The 17,293-nt window shown below is 34.3% G+C and overlaps 3 protein-coding genes across 5 annotated transcripts in view; 2 read left to right on the top strand and 1 right to left on the bottom strand.

Annotated features, from left to right (window-relative positions):
- The window catches only part of LOC135833205 (neural cell adhesion molecule 1-like), a 623,372-nt gene that overhangs the window by 556,387 nt on the left and 49,692 nt on the right, over positions 1 to 17,293 (bottom strand). The gene's annotated exons all lie outside the window — the stretch shown is intronic.
- Positions 75 to 4,354, top strand: LOC135833181 (uncharacterized). Its single transcript, XM_065346848.1, has 2 exons — positions 75 to 214; positions 1,562 to 4,354. Exons 1-2 carry the CDS (start codon positions 206 to 208, stop codon positions 2,615 to 2,617), a joined length of 1,065 nt encoding a protein of 354 aa, XP_065202920.1. The 5' UTR covers positions 75 to 205; the 3' UTR covers positions 2,618 to 4,354.
- Positions 7,287 to 9,082, top strand: LOC135833180 (dihydrodiol dehydrogenase 3-like). Its single transcript, XM_065346847.1, has 8 exons — positions 7,287 to 7,305; positions 7,383 to 7,471; positions 7,551 to 7,712; positions 7,800 to 7,916; positions 7,984 to 8,160; positions 8,248 to 8,442; positions 8,518 to 8,669; positions 8,757 to 9,082. The coding sequence occupies exons 2-8, from the start codon at positions 7,385 to 7,387 to the stop codon at positions 8,875 to 8,877; spliced, it is 1,011 nt and encodes a 336-aa protein (XP_065202919.1). The 5' UTR covers positions 7,287 to 7,305; positions 7,383 to 7,384; the 3' UTR covers positions 8,878 to 9,082.

Raw genomic sequence — 17,293 nt, 5'->3', positions numbered from 1 at the left:
TATTTATATTTTGCTGACTGAAACGTATTTGTAAGTATTGTACAAATACGTAAGTAGACGTGCATATTTCTTCATGGAGTTCAACATTCGACCATTTAAACTCTTTGCGTGCTAACATTCATGAAAAAATAACTCGTTGAAATCTGTTACGTGTTTTTCAAATTCTTGTAAAAATTCAATTGTTACCTATGTACTAAAATCAGTCATGGATTTCGTAAGTACACGCTTAACATTTAATGCAATATTAAGATATCATTACGATAAGACCTTAAAATGAATATTTTAATCAATTGAAGATGTGATTTGAGCTAAAGAACGATCGAAAATTGACATTTTTTTTACTGATTAGCAAGACTGGGATTTTTTGTCATAAAAACGGTATTTTATGAGCATAAAATATGCCTTTCGAAGCAAATTTTAAACTCGATAGAATTATGAACATATGTACTAGTATCAAAATGCAGGGGTTTCAAAAGAGAACAAAAAAATGGCAAAATTGGAAACCTACATGTATTTTTTGTATTTCATCAATCTTAGTAATCATCTTAGTAATCAATCAATACGAGTAAACTAAAACGATTCATAACTTGATTTAATAGGTATTACACATAGGTACAGTACCTAATATGATAACGATGAATTAAAAATTACGAGTCAAAGTGGTAAATCATCAAACAATCGATCAAGTACAAAAAATTCCGTTTTTTCTGTGATTAGTGCATTGTATTGACAAAAAATTGATTTAAAATTTTTTTCTTCCATGCAAAAAGTGGATTTTAAAAAATTTTGTAAAATATTTCGTGAAAATGCAAAAAAAATCTGTAAAATATGCTTGAAAAGTGTTGAAAAATGGTCTAAAGTGTAGCCTTTGCGCCACACGTTGTACCACCATAATTTCAGTAGTCAATTTTAAGTTTGAAGCCTGCAGTAAAAAAACATGAGATGAGAATTTTGATGCTAAAAGATGAAAAAAATCTTCATTTTCAAAAAAATAATTGCATCACTAGATTCATTGAGTCGAATCAAGCCAAACGTAATAAAAATTGTTTGTCCATCTCACAAAATTGAAGGAGCTGGAAATATTTTCATTTTCAAACTTACGTTAATAAATCCAAGATTTAAAAAAAAAATAAAACCTTGATTTATTACCTATTTTTATCTACTTAATAGCCAAACAATACCAAAATCATTTTAAAAATCTTTCAGCAAGTACTTACCTTACCTAAATCTTTGAAACAAAAAACCAAAAAAAAAACAGTAAATCTTTACTATAATGATTCCTCTGGGGACCAACCAACGTTTAGTGATAGGCGCAATTATTTTTTTGAAAAGGGTTCAAAATTTTGGGCTACATTTTCAAAATTTCCCACAGTGTATGCAGCTTTGGATTTAAAACTGGCTGCTAACATTTTGATGGCATTATGTGTGATCTAGAGTTTACACACCTACACTACTTTCAATCAAAATCCCAGAAGGACAGCTCATATAAGCTCAAATTGATCAATTCTAATCAAACATTCAAACCACACGATCTTCAACCTAATTCGAAATAATTTTTCAGAAATCGTTAATATTTTTGATACTGAGCTTGGCATCAGCGTATCCTTCAGTCGACCGATACATCACCGAGCTGCCATCCAATTTAAACTGGCCCTACGACGGTATGGTAGCAGACCAGCCGTATGCACCGGTACGTCCATCTGCATCCGCTTACGTATACCAAATCGACGATCCAACAGCCAATTACATCTTTTCGACCAATTATTGGTCCAAGAAAGACCCCACACCGTACACAAAACGATCCAGATCCAGCACCACAGACTCCTTAACTCGTACACCACCTACTCGTGGTCCGAATTTTAAATCTCGATCTGTAACATTAACGGAGGCGATACCTGCGGCACCAGTTACACTTCATGTGACGCATATGACATCAGAGCCACCAGCCATATACAAGTACTATAGCATCTATGGCACTAGACCTATAACGTATTACCCCTTAAACTACGTTTATTCTGGTAATGTTTACTCGACGCCATTCCCATATGAATATACTAGCAGCCCGGCGAGTTCATTTGTACAACCAAATGTGTTGCATTCGGATTACTTGACTTATTTCAAACCATTTTACGTTGTAAATAATGCACTTTACAGTTTTATTCATCCGCTGCATAGAGTGTATATTTATGAACCTCCGAAACAATACGTGCATTATGATTATGTGATTGAACAACAGCAGCAGCCTGCAGTTCCCAGCGTTGAAGGCTACGACCCAGAAGCCATCAAAATACAAAATAATCCATCTATCGTTACCGGAGAAAATATACCTGTTCCGGACCAAATTCAAAATAATTCATCTGCCGTTGCCGTAGCAAATAAGCCTGCTGCCGTTAAAATTCAGAAAAAACCGATTGAAACTAATTTAACTAAAATCAACATCGATCCTATTACCGAAGCTGAGGCTAGATTTAGTTTTCATGATGGTGAGAGTCGAGCTGCACTAACTACCTCAAGCTCGAATATCATTCATAAACAACGACCGATTTACCATAATACCTATGGCATTATGTATCATAAGTTGCCTCGAAACAACTTACGAAATATACGACCATCGTAGTTATTTTGATGAATCAAAAAAATATGTATATTTACGTAGATAGAAATTAACTCCATACGTATTTTCGTTGTACCCCCCCACCCACAATTACTCTCATTTTTTGTACTTTTTTTACAATATTAATAACTCATTGATGAATGTCTGTGTAAATTTTAATTCAAATTGAAAATTGTTCAACTCACACGTAGAGTGCTTTGAAAATTTGAATTGTTTGGCCACAGAAAAGATCAATCAAAACCATGTGCAAAAATCCATCATTTCATTTGCTAAAGTATATTTTTTGATTTTTTACGAATTTTTGAAAATCAGAACACCAAAAACGTGAAAAAATACGAATTTTAACAAATTGATCTGGAAAAATAAAATTTAGTAGGTAGGTATGTGCCCTATTTTCGCCTCTTCAATCTTCATCGATTGCGAACAGTTTCGAACTGTTTTGAGCAATTCCGGAGCTTCCAGCAGATTCCCAAACACTGACTATAATTATCTACTTGACCGATTACACCCATATTTTTTAAAATCATGTTTTTGCTGATTCAGAACCTGTAAAGTAAAAGTTAGCTTTCCAACTTTGATTTGGTTATTTAATTTTTTTTAGATGCAAACTTTCAAAAATCTTTTGCAGACTCTAGGATTGCTCAAAACTATTCGAAACCGTGTCTGAACGACTTGAAAAGTCAAAATTAGAGTACCCACCAATTTCCAGCTCAATTAATCAAAATGGTAAAATTTCGATGGTAGCCCTTGACCCACATACCCATCATTAAAATTTTAGCTGCAGTTTCCAGTTTAGCTGTCACCACAGTTAACCCACGCGTTCTCACAAAAGACTGCTCTTATATCTTGCTCAACTGAATTTTTGGTATAACATTCTTCAAGGATTGTTCAAATTTTCATTCAAAATGGAGAACTTGAATAAGAAAATAAAACATTGCAGGGTAAAAAATAAAATTGGTCTTTTCGAAAAACTTCATCAACGTAGTACGACACTTCATGGAAAACATCCGGCAACGATTAGAGTTGGAGTTGAAGAATTCCTAGGTAAATTTTTCTAAACTCATCACAATACTCATTTTGTTTTTTAGATTTCATTCCGATTTTCAAACCCATAGCCTGAATTGAATTAATTCACAATAATTTTGAAAACTCGTTTTTTGATTACCAAATTTGTTTATTTATGTAGTTTCTATTCAAATTTTCAGAAATTTAATTTACATTTTATTTAATTCAAATTTATGTTTTATATTATTTTTGGTACAGTTGAATATGTAATTTAAAGAATAGAATGAATTGGAATTTGTAAATTTTTCCAAACTCACCATAATATTATTTTGTTTTTTAGTTTTCATTCAGATTTTTAATACGATGGCTATGTTTATTGTTTATCCACCCTTCGGGCAGGAAAACTTAAATATAAGTCTAGAAATATTATTCTTTTATGATAAAGAATGGCTACTTCTGAATTTAAATTTGAGTGTGCTGATGGAATTAAATTACAACCACCTTCTGAGGTTTGTTTGAAGAGTATTGTAACTTATAATAATAATGTTCCAAATGTTACGTACAAAGGGTAATAATTTGATTTTGTATAAAACTGAAGGCTCCGAACCACATAGTACTTGTACCTGTTGCTAGAATTACTCACTTCTCTGATTTATCTGTACAACTCTTCACCCTAAATACCATAAAAATTAAATGTAATATTGAAAATCTGAAAATAAATGATGATACAATGCATGAGTACCTTCTAAGTAGTGATCCTGGAGAGAAAATTGTGTGGAAGGTCTTCTACTTTATGCTACTACCCTGCGAGTACTGATACAATTTACCAACTACATATCAAAGAAGTTCCAGATAATAATTTAATAAATTTTCGAGGTGAAAAGGTAAGTTCAATTTTAGGTTTTACGGTTATGAAAAAAAAAAACTATTCATCTCTGACGACCTTTTTTGCTCAATACAGTGCAGTTTTTAGCATTTTCAACTCTTTGGTGGTTCTCTAGGTTCCCATGTTAGAGGAACAAATCGCTTTAATGGGTGTAATATGGTACCCTGGCCAATTGACCAAATCACAAAAAAGTTGAGCTTTCAAAGAAAAATCATGTTGGAAAATAAAAATTTTGAAAAATCTCAAATCCTTCATTTCCAACAAAACAAATGAATATAACAAAAGCACTTTTTGAAAATATTTTAAAAGAATTAATGAGGAAAAAAATCGTAATACCCAACGATTGTAAAAAAAGTTGTCTAGCAGTTCATTATGTTCAAAGCGAAAATGTTTTCATTATTAATTTCTCTCACGACGAAGCTCGCAAATTCGCCAAATTTTGTGTCATATTTCGGTCCGATTTTCGACAAGATTCTATGACTTGATGAAAAATCCTCTCTTATTTGTTTATTTCATTTTTTGGTTTAAGGCATTTCATTCATCAAGTTTTTATTATTGCTTAACTTGTGAACTGCCAGACGACTATTTTTTACAACGGTTATTACAATTTTTCTCATTATCTATTATTAATTCTTTTAAAATATTTTCAAAAAGTGCTTTTGGTTAATATGTTTTTGAATGAAATTTCCAATTAATATTCATTTGTTTTGTTGGAAATAAAGGATTTAAGCTTTTTCAAAACTTTCATTTTCCAACATGATTTTTCTTTGAAAGCTCAACTTTTTGTGATTTGGTCAATTGGCCAGGGTACCATATTATTACACCCATTAAAGCGATTTGTTTCCCCAACATGGGAACCTAGAGAACCACCAAAGGGTGAAGAGGCCACTTTAATATTCAATTGGAATAATTGAGAGCCAATTTAAAATGTTGACGAGCATGGATCATTCGTAAGGGAATGTTCAGTATTATTTATTGTGAGCATAAGTATTCAAAGATTACTTTTTTCAAATTTTTAAGAAGTAAGCAGCGGTCTATTTTTACCGACATTTCCAAAACCCCAGGGCTGGGACTCAAAGATTCGAAAGGTACAGTCAGCTATTTTATAGACCAACTTGAAAAGTTGATGTAAAAATAATTTGAAATATAAATACCTATTGATATCTTTTTTTTTTTATATAGATGATCAGAAAAATTATACTCACGGTCACAAAGACTCAATCCACATACTACGAGCAGAGAAGAATTTCAAGAATTACAAAAATTACGAGAGATTGTAAGACACCTAAGAAGTAGATTGCGACGTTCGGAGCAATGATTACTTTTGTGATAAGGTTAAGGGGCACCCAATATGCACCATTTTTTTTTTTTTAGAGAATTGCCATTATTGAAACTAACGGAGGCAGAAACCTCCACGAAGACTTAAAATAAGATCCATCTTTCCAATAACACTATACAAAACTTCAGGGATGAATGGTTAATTCTGTATCTATGCTTTTTTTTTATTTTTGAGGGACGAGTGTCAAAATGACAGTTCAAAATTTCGGACGTCTAATATGGACCACATATAAAATTTCAAATTGAACATTTATTTCTTTCATGTTTTTCAAAATATCATACTTATTTGTAGAAATGAACAAAAAAAATATTCTAAGCAGTCTAGACTGTAGATCAATAACTTTGAATATTTTTTTCAATTGTTGAATGATGAATGTCGAAATGACGATAAAAAATTTTGGACACCTAATATGGACCACGTACAACATTCAGAAATAGACATATATTCTCTAGTTTAAAAACATCGTTTTGGCTTTTGAAAGCCATAAGCAAGCTAAAAGCTTAATTTTTTAGGTTCATTCCCGCTTTTTTGTATTTACGATGTCTAATTGTCTAGTTCTATTTCAGTTTCAATCATTTTCAATAATTTCAGTGAGCTGTGTTTTTTTTTTTACACAAATTTTGGAAGATGCTAGAGAATATGAATTTTGATAGATTTAAAATCCACTAGTGTGTATCTACTAGAGGGTAGCAGCTTTTGAAAATGGATTTTGAATCTATAAAATCATTTTAAAAAAGATTCAAAAACCATCCAAAAACCAGATTTTCAAAAATCCCCGTAAAAAAACATACCTACCTAATTTTTTTTTTTTTGGTTGTGGTTGTAAGTTTCCTCTCAATTCTTCATAATTTAAAAAAAATTAAAAAGCCGAAAGTCGAAAGCTGAAAGCTTAAAGTGAAAAGTCATGGATTTTTGAAATCCAAAAGCTAGCCGTTAGAAAGTTGAAAAGCTAATTGAAACTACAGTTTCATAAATTTTTTAGAAGCTAAAAGCTGAACCCAGAGTTTCAATCTTTCGGCTTTCCCATCCCTGCTAAACAGCCGAGCTGCTCGGCTTCCACAAACTCAAAACTAACGGATCGGACAAGACCTTGTTAATCATTCTAAATATTGGTAAAAATATTTGTAGATACCTACGTGGTTTTATATCTTTTTTAAACTTGTTCGACGCGTAAGCCTTGAAAAGTGCGATAATTTGCCGGCGTCAACGTAGATAATTTTGTTTCCAATAGTGACATTTTATCAGTTCCATGAACGACGTTACGTTTTTTACGAATAGGTGGCAGTTTACTTCTCAATAGCCTGTTGCTAGTGAGTTATTTCGTGTATTTTCCTCATCGTCTGTTCGCCAATCATCTGACAATCGCTGGGTAATTATTATTCAATTTTTTCGTTGACAAAGTCCCATTTTAAACGATATTCCCTGGTGGTAGTTGTAATTTTCCAAAGAGCCCTGAAACTCGTATGATTTTTATTCAGTCTTGAATACGTTCAATACGTGGCAGAAACATTTTCTAATCGAGCGTGATATTTTTTCAGTTATGGGGAATCTTAAAAAAATTGATGTGCCTAAGGTGAAATTGAACAATGGCATGGAAATGCCATCCATTGGCATTGGAACATTTATGGTATTTTTTTTATTTTTTCGGCATATTCAGCTCAATGAAAAGTTATCTGTGAACTAATTACATATGATATGTTTTGAAGGCCAGAGATGTCAGAACAACGGTTAAAATGGCCATCAAAACTGGATGCTACTTAATCGACACTGCTCCAATTTATTTTAATGAAAATACCATTGGTAAAACTATAAAGGAGCTAATAAACGATGGTACGATTAAAAGAGAAGATTTATTCATCGTCAGCAAAGTAATTTTTACAGTTCTAATCAGAGTTGATGAGCAAATCTGAATTGCAATTTATAACTAATATGTACGATACGTTGACACATTTTAGCTTTGGAATACGCAACATAAGCCTGAAAAGGTTTTACCATCTTTGCAAAAGACATTGAAAGAGATGGGTCTCGATTACGTGGATTCGTATATGATGCATTGGCCTTTCGCTTATCAGGTAATTCAAGAGCTCGTCTTTGAAAAATACGATTGCTGACGAAGTTTAATTCATTATTTACTCACAGGGGGAAGAATTCGCTCTGATGGGTGTGGAAGATGAAATCCCCATCGAAGATACCTGGAAAGCGATGGAAGAATGCGTGAAACTAGGCTTGGCCAAAAGTTTGGGTATCGCTAACTTCAAAGAATCTCAAATCGAACGGATTTTAGAGATAGCTGAGATTAAACCAGTAGCTCATCAAGTAAATTTTATTTTTCATTTTCATTGCGTATGTGTAGGTAACTTTGATCGAAGTATCATTTTACCAAACTCCAAATCGTTTCTTTAGGTCGAATGTCATCCTTTCTTAGACCAAAAACAAATGATAGAGTTCTGTAAACAGCACGATATCGTTGTTCAAGCGTACAGTCCGCTGAGTTCATTCGCAATTACCCATAATGATAGCGTTTTTACCAACGAAACGATAACAGCACTGGCCGAAAAACATGGTAAAACCAATAGCCAAATTACTCTTCGATATTTGGTAAGTTATTAATCAATTTTACAACTAAAAAATATGCGCTGAGATATGGTTAAATGAAAATATTCCAATTTTTAGATCCAACAAGGTGTTGTACCAATGCCAAAATCCGAGAAACCTATTCGTATTAAGCACAACGTGAGCGTATTTGATTTTACTCTCGATCCCGAGGATATGGAAATGATGGACGAATTGAACAAACAGAATAAGAGGATCTTTCATTACTTTTCGTGAGATATCTTATTTTGTGGAATTTTTCTGATAGGTATTTCAAAAATAGGCTCGCTAACGAGGTAATTTTTCCTTTCTATTTGCAGCGCTTCACAATTCAAAGAGTATCCATTCCCCTTGCAATTCGATATTCCATCTGCTAACCCAGTTCATGTCGATGTTAAGGAAATTATGGCAGATTTGAAGAAAAACCAGAAGTCATCATAATACATACGCATTCATATCTTTCTTTCTATTTCGAAAAAAGGAAAATTCTCCGCAAAAAAACTGATTTTATAAACATTACTAGAAGTTTTTAAATGAATAAGCATCAAAAATGGCTTGGAACTGAAAATTATTTATTTCCTGGTGTACCTACTCGTACCTTACAATGTTGCGTGAAAATAATACAGACTTATTACATTGACAAAAATGATTTTTTTTTTTATTCGGAAGTAATACCATTAAAACTAATTGAAGTGATGGATTGGAGGGAGGGGGGAATCTTCAATGCTACACAATTTTAGCTTGCTCGCTCCTTCGAGGAGAAAACAGATTTTTTCCACGTTTCCCTCCGTGAAAAAGTTTCATCTCCTCTCCCTCTCTTCCCACTCCAAAAAAAATGGATGAAAAAAGTTTATTGTAGAAATTTTTTCTAAACTTATTTTTCAGTTTAAATAAAGATTGCACTTTCCCTTATGAAGTTTACATTTCTTCCCTAAAAATATACCCAGGACCCAGGTGGGTGCTGTATTTAAAAACAAGACGAAGTTTTCAAATTGGTTTCAAAAATGACGATTGCATTCTCTCTTCTAAAAATGGAAGTTCACAAACTTCGAAAAAAATATTTTCGTGAAACTTACAAGCTATGAGATTTTACAAAAAGTGGAGAATAGGCACACAAATTATACCGCAAATTCGTTAAGAATTGGAGGCACGAGCGTCCTATCAGATTGCAAGAAGGTTTTTGCTCATGATCACTCATCTGCTCATTTTAAAGCTGAAATGTTTTTTTTTTTCATTTAAAGTTTCAATTATCTCCATTCAGATTGGAAAGCTACATATTTATGGAGTGACAGTAGGTATCTACTCCTTTTTTTTTCCAAAGCGCGATTGAAAAATCTATGCTACACAATTTTAGCTATTCGTTCCTTCCAGGATGATTGAATCTTATTTCAAGCTCACTGACAGCTCCGCGCCGCCGAGAGGCGATGGGGTCCTGGGCGAAAAATTAAGGGCTCCTGAAAATTTTTCATATCCTGTCTCTTCTCTGAAACAAGTATTTTTTTCAAAAATAAGGTTAAACATCAGTTACTTACAAAGCAGAATTTATCCACAAGTTTCCCCCTCCCCAAAAAATAGATTGAAAAGGTTTATTGGAGAAGTTTCTTCTGAACAATTTTTTCTGTTTTTTCTTCTTATAAAAAACAAAAAAAAAGTTCTCAATGACGAAGTAGCTTTTTTGAAAATTGAGGTTGAGAGCAAATTTAGTTTTGCAACAAAACAATTTCTAGAGAGAGGTTTTTCTCTTGTGGAGATTTTTTCGAGGAAGGTTTTCACAAGTGAATTTTCTTTAGAGCAAAGTTTCTGGTTTTGCTTCAAAGATACAAGTTTTTATTATTATTTTTTTTTTTAGAAATATATGTTGCATTTTCCCTTTAGAATAAACTTTACAATTTACATGTTCTCCCCAAAAATATACTTAGTTTGCACATCCAGGTTGGTGATGTATTCAAAAACGAGATGATGTAACTATGAAAATTGTTTTCAAAAAAAACGATTGCATTTTCTCTTCTAAAAATAGAAGTTCACAAAATTCAGAATGAAATAGACCAACTCTATAATATTAAAGCACTAGCTTTCTATCTGATTGCAAGAGGGTTTTTGCTAATGATCACCCATCAGCTCATTTTGATGCTAAAATGTTTCCTTGTTTTCTTTCAAATGTATCAACATACAGCCCGAAAAGCTATTTCTTAAGGAGTGGTGGTAACTACTCATTTTTATTCAAATGTATTTGATTTGTTCATTTTGTTGTTCAATGTTTTGCATTTTCTTTTACGAAATGAATGAAAAAAAAAAGAAAAGAAATTTACATTACGGGTTTATCCATTAGAAATCCGCAAAATCAAGTCGTCAACAAATTCGTTCCTGACCTTTTCTACCGCATCAATATTAATATGAAACCTGTACTCAAATCATTGCTGGTGGAACCTCCCGAATCTCCACTCCTGCAGCTATTCGAACCAAGAAATCTGTCCAAATCAAAACACCAACGAATCACACATTCCGTCGATCACCGATAGGTAAATTTGCTGCACCGCATAAAGGCAATTTCCAACCAATAAGGTACAAAACCCGCTTACACAATTACACAAACCTCGGCTAAAAGCGATAAAATGGAGAATAGCGTCATTTTTATTTACCTTTCACCCTCCTGCATGAAGCGAAAAAAAAAAAAAATGGATTTAAACGAAATTAAAGAACAGTTCTTTTTTTGCACACCACTTCGAAGTGTTGAAAAGAGACCTTTTTTTTTATTTCTGCCAAATTCGCCTTTTTCTCTTTTTCTGGCCGATGGAAAAAAAGAAGCAAATTACACGCAACCTTTATTAGAACTATTTAGTTAATGCTGTAGCGATAAAGAAACAAAAAAGGAACCTGCATTTTGAGAGCGTAAAACGAAGAAATTCTTCTCATACGTACTTAAAACACTGAACGACTTTTTATTTTCCACTTACAGCGTGCTTTGGTCCTATACAGTGAAATACCCTCTTCTAACTCTAGCCTCCTTCTCGTTGTAATCATAAAAAACACCATCACCACCACAAAATAGCAACACAGCACACGTATATGAAACCGTTCTGTCTTCAACACCTTAAACGATTTTTTTTTCATTCTATAGGTTCGTATACCTACTTATTTTACGTGTATGTAGTATTTGCTGTCTTTGAACCTTTCGTCGTGGAAAATGGTATTATTTTTTGGAAGAATGATTCATTTTACTCGTAAATGTCCAACTATTTCATCATACCTAACGGTTTTTTTTTTTGAAGACTATCTTCGTTATTTGAAATTGATTCGATCGAATAAAACAAGTATTGAGGGATTCCAGAAGGATTACTATTGTCTTTTTGAGCGTTCCTCTGAGGAACTTGAGGCATGAAAAGAGACCCTTGGTTCTGGTTGATTTTGTAGATGTTGAAAAAATCCCCCCTTTCCCCCTTCTGATTGCTTCACATTCCAAAAAAAAACTGGAGGTTCTCAAAATATTACTCACATTTGGGGACCAAAAAAACAAAAAAACTGGAGGTTTCCAAAATATTACTCACATTTGGGGACCAAAACCTCTGTAAAAATTTTTTCTCATCCTACTTGACCTTTTTGGGTTTTGGTTTTTTTTTGAAAGCAACTATGAGCCGAGTCTTGGAATTCAAAGTCGACCTTTGAACCTGCTATGGAACTGGAAATAATTGCACGAAAATTACATCAAATGATGGAATAAAGCCAAGATTTTCGAGAAAAAAAACACCATCTTTATAAAAACAACAAACCTACAAACGATAGCACACACAAAACAACGCCAAAAATTACCTAGGTATTCGGACAACATTCGTTAACTGGTAAATTCCCAGTCCCCGAACTAGAACTTTGATTATTATTCGTGGGACGCACAGTAGTACACGGTATTCGAAATCTGAATCGTGATTGATAAGCCAGTCTCGGATCTTGTGGCTTGTTCGAGTGATCCTCATCGGAAGGCAAACAAGTCGAGTGATCAGGAATTTTATCAGACCGATTTGGCATCGCTGGATTGCAGTACGAATCATTAGGCTGGGAACGATTTTGCGCATCTGATGCATCTGACGTTCGACTCGAAGAGAATTCTTGGTTATTGTTGGGTCTAAAACACCATCTTTCGAAAGGTACTCGCGGTCTTGGATTCTGCACTGGTTGTATTGGCTGATCGTCGTCGTCGTCGAATGATAAACGTCTCGGTCTTGCTCGTGCAATAGGCGATAATGTAAGCTCAGGGAGGCGAGGAGTGGATCGAAGGGGGGTTGAAGTACCGGGTAGATTTTGCGAAGCTTGCGTCTGTGGCGTTTGACCAGCGTAACTTTGGTCATTGATGGTTCTCTGCGAAGGATTTAGAGAAGTATCTGACAATCTAAAGTGCCATCGCGGTCTTGAGTTTTGATCGATTTGCGTTGATTGATCATCGTCGAAAGATAAACGTCTCGATGTCGGTCTTGGAATAGGCGATTTGAATTCGAGCCGAGGAACTGAAACTTGGCTGCGATTTTGTGAGACATTGTAAGGGTTATTTTCATCGTTTTCATTTATCTGGCGCCGGATTGTAGTTTCAGCCGATCCATAACGCGATGGACAAATAGGAAACCGTGATCTGGGAGGTATTCTGGGAACGTTGAGATCTTCCTCGAGCATAGCATCGGACAAACGACGAGGCAACGATCGCGATCGCGGTACGTGAGAAACCGAAGAGCACGAAGGTCTGATACACGACGAAGAGAAATTTGGCAAACAAGCTTCACGTCGACAAGAAGTTGAATAAGCTGGTTCGTAGCTTGCTCGGCTTCGTGCACATCGATCCGCTTTTTCAACGCAATTAGGAATCTGTAACGATGAAATATGACTCGGGACACTTCTCGAACGAGTATTCACATTACGTTCAGGTATGCAAATCGGATCCAGGGTGAAATTCTGTCGAACGATGGGTCTTTTCACGCCAACAACACGACATTGAGACCCATCCGAGGGTCTTTTTACGCCAGGCAAGCAACATTGTGGCTCAACGATATACGTTCTACGATCCGAAGATGTTGCCAGAGCAGGCAAACGACTCTGAAGAGCGCAATTTCGTCTCTGAGGGATGGTAAAATTTCGCCAAGTATTGACACTAGAGCTACGTGGAATCCGTGCGTTGAATGTTTGCTCATCGAGACAGTTGGAGTTTTGATCAGTCGAGAAATCCAATAACGAGCGAGCGTATCTGACGTTCGGATCATTCGACTGGTTTCGGTTATTCTGCGACGACGAGGTTTTCGATTCGGTGAACAGTCGTAAAATACGATCTAAATTCGGATTACTCGTACTTTGCTGAGCGGCTGGTTCGAATTGAGGCAAAAACGTGTTCTCGGGCTCGTTGCTAAACGGCGGCGACAGTTCTCCTTTTTTCATCATCTGGTTTAAAAGCAAAAGATGAGTTTTCATCGAGTGTACGTTCAGCGTTGTTATTTTACAAACCCATCTGTTGATTTTATTTAAAGTTTTCGCATCGAAATTTATTAAATACGGTTCGACCGTTTCGATGAATAACGTCAATATTGCCTCCTTAGCTACACTCTCGATGTTATCCATATCGACGCTGTATGGTATAACGAATTTTGTCGGCGAGCCGCGGTCGCTTTTTCACCCAGGTACTTGGTAATTTTAACGTCGAGATGAGAACCGAGATAAAAATATCCATGGAATGAATGTAAATTGACTTAAGAGGGATTAGGTTCGTTTTACAATAGAAGGTGGGCAAAATATCACATTGGCAATGCTATTAGCTTCTGTCAAAGACACCTCTCGAGGTATCCGGCTCCGATGTCAACGGTACCACGATTTTTGAAAAGAGCATCGTACCCACTTACTTTTCCCCCTAGAAATGCACAAATACCTATTCAAAAAAAATTATGAAAATCAGTCCTAAACTTAATACCGACTCCTTCGAACTGAAATTCATCATTTTTTGCCATTCTGGAGCCTCCAGCATGGTTTTCGATTTCTCCACAAAGCGTACAAATGAATAAGGACAGCTAATCCGTCCTGCTCAACAGGTTTATCTGCATTTCAGCCGATTTCCAGGCGAGCACCTCGAGTGCGTTTTTTGACCAACATTCTCAGGTTACCGAACAGCAAATACATATCATTAATAATACGTTTTTTAATTTTTTCTTCTTTCCAAATAATGCGGGTCAAGAAATCAGACTCGAAATCGGTACGAATTTGGATAAACTCGTTGAGTATAGGCTAATAATAAGCCACACAATTCTTATTTTAGCTGCCCGAATTATTTTCCATGCCTTCAAAAGAAATTCTACAGTTCTTGAAAAAACAGAAATCCCACTGGAGGATACTGGATGGCTCAAAATTGCGAAATTCCAATTTAGAGGTATGGATTTCATGCAAGGTATGGTCATTCGCGCTTTTAAGGAAGATCAAAAAAGTAACTAAAACGAAAAAAGTCACATTACATGGGCAAAGCACTTTTTAAAGCAGAAAAAAATCAGAACTTTTCATTCTCAATTAATATAATGTCAACAAACGAGAGTCATCTGCAGCTATTCGCTGATTGCAAGCGAGTATTTGCCTTCGCTTTTTGCCTATTGATTGATTCAACTGATCCAATATGCAATAGTTCGATAATTGTGTAAGTAAATGCGTTCATTTTTATTTATTTTTTGTTTTCAAACAAGAACATCATTGTGGCATGATTCATAAAATAACCGCAAACATAACTAAACATCAAAATTCATTCATAACTTCTTGATGCATAGAAAATTATCCTGTTGAAATACTGTTCGCTTGAAAATTCATTAAAAAGTTGAAACAATATAGTTTTTTTAATAAAAGTTACCTAATCCTCTTTCAGCTTTTTCATGATATTTGTTATGCTATTAATATTAATGCTTGTTGTATGGTGATATATGTGTGCATTTCCCAATATTTAATTATTTATACGACTACTTGACAAATTTTTTATACGTGTTGATTGCATTTTGGAAAAGAATAATATCCAAAGATTTGATCATAATGAGTGGTAATTTCAGCAAAAAAAGGAAGGCTGGAAAGCCTGTTGCTAGGGTAATGTGTACAATTATTATGCGAACATTGAAACAATGTATATTGTGTTATTTTCAAACTTATATTAACGTTTTAATTTCAGAAATCCGAAAGGGTTATTGAGTTTGAAACAATTGCAGAAAGTTTTGATAAAGAAGAGAAGAAATCCTTCCTGTACATACATAGTAAGGGAACTTGAAACATTGGAAGCAAAATTTACTAATCAAGTAAACATTTCTTTACTTTTCATTTTATTTTTTTTAAATTTTTCTCATCTTTGTTAAGTGCATTTTTTAGGGAGATTCTTTAGCAGATAAATTGAATGAAGACATTTTGAAAATGTACGCAGACGAAATTGCAACCTATCGTCGCAATAAATTAGCCGTTCTCCAGGCACAATTGCAGTAACCGCCTCCTTAATTGATGCCTAATGTTATGTTATGTATCTGTACTTGAATAATAAGAGAAAAATTGAATAAAAATTTAAAAAAAGAAAGAAAAAAATGAAAAAAAGATAAAAAAATACAAAAAATAAAAAAAGATGAAAAAATCTAAAAAAAATGAACAAAATTTAAAAAAATGAAAAACTAATAAAAATTATGAAAATGAATAAAAGTTTGAGAATAGCTAGCACACTGTCATCAGTTGAAGTTACTGCTAGTTATTTTCAACATTCATTTTCATTTTCAATCAGGGATGCCACTAATAGTATCGATACACTCACTCACTCAGTAAAGATCAAGTGAATCTTGCATTTTCATGAAAATGAAATCATGCAAATGGATACTTTTCATTTCCAGGTTTAGCAAAACGAAATTATTTTTGTTTCGTTTTTCATAACGTTATGTAGAATGGAAAGGCAATTCATTTCGTTTCGCCTCAGATTTTTAGCCAAATTTTTGTAAAAAAATGGGCTATTTTCGGTAGGCCAGCAGTTTTCAATTTATAAGTTTCAGCACAATGGTGATTTTTACATTTTGTGACCTGGAACCGGTTCTAATCGATCAAATAAAGTCAAACTTGGGGAATGGGGTTCTTTCGGGAGCTAGAATTGACCCCTGCAGTTTGGAGGGTCAAAGTTGAAAATTACAGAAAGGTCATTTTTTTGGAGAAGCATAATTCGGCCCCAAATTGATGAAAATGGTCCAAATTCATATCGTGAACAACATATCCAAATTTCAGCTTCCTAGGTCATTCCCAGCCCATTTAAGGGAGGAAAAAGCTGATTTTTTTCGCGAGGGGGACGAAATCCCCGCGAACATGCTCAAAGTACATTTCGCTTGTGAAGAAAACCCACACAGTAGGAAAGAGCTGTAATTTCATATGTTTGAAAACACTCATCATGTCACGATTTTATTTGAATGTTTTCAACTTATAAGCATCGCCATTGTGTTTAAAAAGCCAACAAAGTTCCTTGCACAAAAATTTGGCTCTTACGTAGCGGCAGACTGCTACGACTTTTTTTTTCTAGGATTTTTCATTTTAAGCACTGTGTGGAATAGTAACGAAAGAAGCTATAGGATGCGCGCAATGAGTCTTTTTACCAATTAAAGTAAGTAAGCAGCCTGCATGTTTCGCCTCCATCGTCTATTTTTCTTGAGGATGTATCGAACAGCGAAGTAGTACATACAAACATATATGAAGGTATAGGCAATTGCTCAATTTTTTCAATTCGACACTTAAGGTCGAATGATATACTTAATTCCATCCCGAGGATGCACTATAAAATTTTCTAATTTATCTTGATGATCATCTTAAGTTGAAAAAGCTTGTACAAATTACATTTGTGTTAATG

Source organism: Planococcus citri, chromosome 1 (genome assembly GCF_950023065.1).
Source record: "Planococcus citri chromosome 1, ihPlaCitr1.1, whole genome shotgun sequence".
NCBI classification, from domain to species: Eukaryota; Metazoa; Arthropoda; class Insecta; order Hemiptera; family Pseudococcidae; genus Planococcus; species Planococcus citri.
This window is presented reverse-complemented; position numbering and strand designations above follow the sequence as displayed.